The sequence below is a fragment of the Ursus americanus genome, chromosome 7, assembly GCF_024610735.1.
Source record: "Ursus americanus isolate L20-20 chromosome 7, mUrsAme1.1.p, whole genome shotgun sequence".
NCBI lineage: Eukaryota > Metazoa > Chordata > Mammalia > Carnivora > Ursidae > Ursus > Ursus americanus.
The window spans coordinates 53,404,322-53,407,023 of NC_142133.1; the positions used below are offsets into that span (position 1 = coordinate 53,404,322).

Consider the following 2,702-nt stretch of genomic DNA (forward strand, 5'->3'; position numbering starts at 1 on the left):
AGACAAGTAAGGTAACCTTCTTAAGCTTTTGTTTCCTTATCTGGTAAGTAGCTACTGATGATGGAGCTTTGTTGTGGGTCTTAAGGATGTATGTAAAGTACTTATCATAGGACTGGGCACATAGTAAGTACTCAAGAAGTGTTTCTTTGCCTTCCCCCGCCCCGATCTCCACCAATAGGCCATAACTGCCTATTGACTCCCCATCCCTACCCATCTTAGTCAGCTCTTAGAGATACTCATTTGCAATTCTTCCTTTTTTAGATTGTACTGCTGCCTTGGGCCATCCAGTGGGCCAGCAATGAGGGTTATATGTCTAGTAGCCCTTTCCAAAAGATGGTATTGATGGTGTGATATGCTTTACCTCTTTACTATATAATGTTGAAAGGACATATTTGAAGTCGTTTGGTTGCAAGAAAACATACGTGGAGGAACATAACTGAAAATCCCCTTAAGCAAAGTTTGGGCGCCCCAAATACTTTAAGGAAGGGGCCCACTTGGAAAAATGCTAACCACAGCTTCGCCTTCTCGCTTCTGTGCACGCCTGCTTGCGAAAGATAAACAGATAAATCGAGCTCCTGGGTGGAGGGGTGCCTAATTGCATCCCACCCAGAGCTATCACCCCCCCCGGCATGTTACCCTCCCACCCTCCACCCAGGATGACGCACAGAGAGACCCTCCGAAAGACCACCACCCTGCATCTTCTGGAGCTCTCTGATAGTCCCTCGCGCCAAAATTTCCTATTGGACAGTTTGTACTGGCCAACTGGACTCTTGATTGGGTAGAAACTGCAAACACCCCAATGACTGTCTCCTGAGGGTCACGCCCACAAGCCCCCATAAAAACCTAACCCTTTCATAGCTCGAGGCTCTTCTCCGCTGCCCTTGCAAGGGTTATGAGATGAGCCCCAGCGCGCTGGTCCTGCAATAAAGCCTCGTGTGATTGCATCAAGAACTGTCTCTCTCGACTTCATGGGGTTGAGTTGCCGCGTCCTCTAAGGTAGGGTGTGATTTTTATTTCCCCCCTTACATATGGTGCGTTGGCCGGGAAACATTGGCAACCATCCCCACGTCTCGAGAGACCACAATCTTGGAGGTACCCATCCCCCTGCTGCTTGCTGCTTGTTCTGTGTCTGCGTGGGCTGTATATGTCTGCTCTGCACGGCACTTGTTGCCATCTGGTCGGTTGACTGACATCTGGGTATATGTCTGCTCTGCACGGCACTTGTTGCCATCTGGTCGGTTGACTGACATCTGGATCTGGTTCTGGTGGCCTGTTGGGCGGGTAGACGTGCCACGAACGCCCTAGGCTGCACCCCCGGGGGACGCCCCGGTGGTTTCGGAAGGGAATCGGGGACGCTCGGTTTCCCTTTATAGGGAGGTCTCTGGCGAAGGTCTGACCCACCTGCCCATAGACGGCCAGGGATATCGGACCTCGTCCACTCTTAACCCCAAGTTTTTTTAAGAGTCGGAGAGGCCGGTGGGCGCTTGACGGCTTTCTGTCTTTACTGCTTGTCTGTTTCGTTTTTGCTTGTCTGTTTCGTTTTTTTCATTTGGCAGGTTTCCATCCGGCAGGAAACCATGGGGCAAACTATTTCTACCCCTCTTTGTCTCACCACCCGGCATTGGTCAGAAGTAAGAGCGAGAGCCCACAATTTGTCAGTAGAAGTCAACAAAAATAAATGGGTAACCTTCTGTGCCTCTGAATGGCCCACTTTTGGCGTTGGTTGGCCCCCTGGAGGGTCATTCAACTTAACACCAATTCTAGCAGTCAAAGCTGTTGTCTTTCAGCCAAATCCGCACGGACACCCTGACCAGCAGCCTTACATCACTGTCTGGCAGGACCTCGTCCAGAACCCCCCTCCTTGGGTAAAGCCGTGGCTTAGTCAGACTCCTACACAAACCTCTGCCCTAAACGTAAAAACGTCCACAATAAAACAATGTTCCTGCGAGCCCCGTAAGATTTACCCTGAGTCTCAAGATCCAGCCCTTCTAGAATGGCCTCCCCCTTACCCGCACGTCCCTCCCTCTGCCCCACCGATGGAACCCACGGGGGAAGAAAGCGGGGCAAGTGGGGAAGGAGGTCCAGCTCAAGGGACAAGGAGCAGGCGAGGGATCTCACCCGATTCCACTCGGGCCCTTCCCCTCCGAGCCTATGGCCCCCCTCCCGAAGGGAATGGCCTCCAGCCCCTACAGTATTGGCCGTTTTCCTCCTCAGACCTCTATAATTGGAAAACTAACCACCCCCCATTCTCTGAGGATCCCCAACGCCTAACTAACCTGGTAGAATCTTTAATGTTTTCCCACCAGCCTACTTGGGATGACTGCCAACAGCTCCTACAGACTCTGTTCACGACCGAGGAACGCGAGAGAATCCTGATGGAGGCCCGGAAAAACGTCCCTGGAGACAATGGGCTCCCCACTACTCTCCCTAACCTTATAGACCTCGCTTTCCCATTGAGTCGTCCGGACTGGGACTACAGTCAACCCAAAGCAGATTAAAGGCCCTTGAAATCACCCAAAGGACGTTGTGGAAATCATTAGCAGACGCCTACCGACCTGGGGACCTCCAGGTACCTCACCGGTTCCAGGTGGGAGACTCAGTCTACGTAAGGAGACATCGAGCCGGTAACCTAGAACCCCGGTGGAAAGGACCTTACATCGTCCTGCTGACAACCCCAACTGCTGTCAAAGTAGATGGCGTCT

The 2,702-nt window shown here is 52.1% G+C and overlaps 1 protein-coding gene across 1 annotated transcript; it reads left to right on the forward strand.

The window, feature by feature from the left end:
- The first annotated feature begins 385 nt into the window (after positions 1-385).
- LOC148109698 (uncharacterized) lies at positions 386-2,498 on the forward strand. The gene is made up of 2 exons (XM_087863202.1): positions 386-996; positions 1,557-2,498. The coding sequence occupies exon 2, from the start codon at positions 1,578-1,580 to the stop codon at positions 2,496-2,498; it is 921 nt and encodes a 306-aa protein (XP_087719328.1). The 5' UTR covers positions 386-996; positions 1,557-1,577.
- Positions 2,499-2,702: the final 204 nt, after the last annotated feature.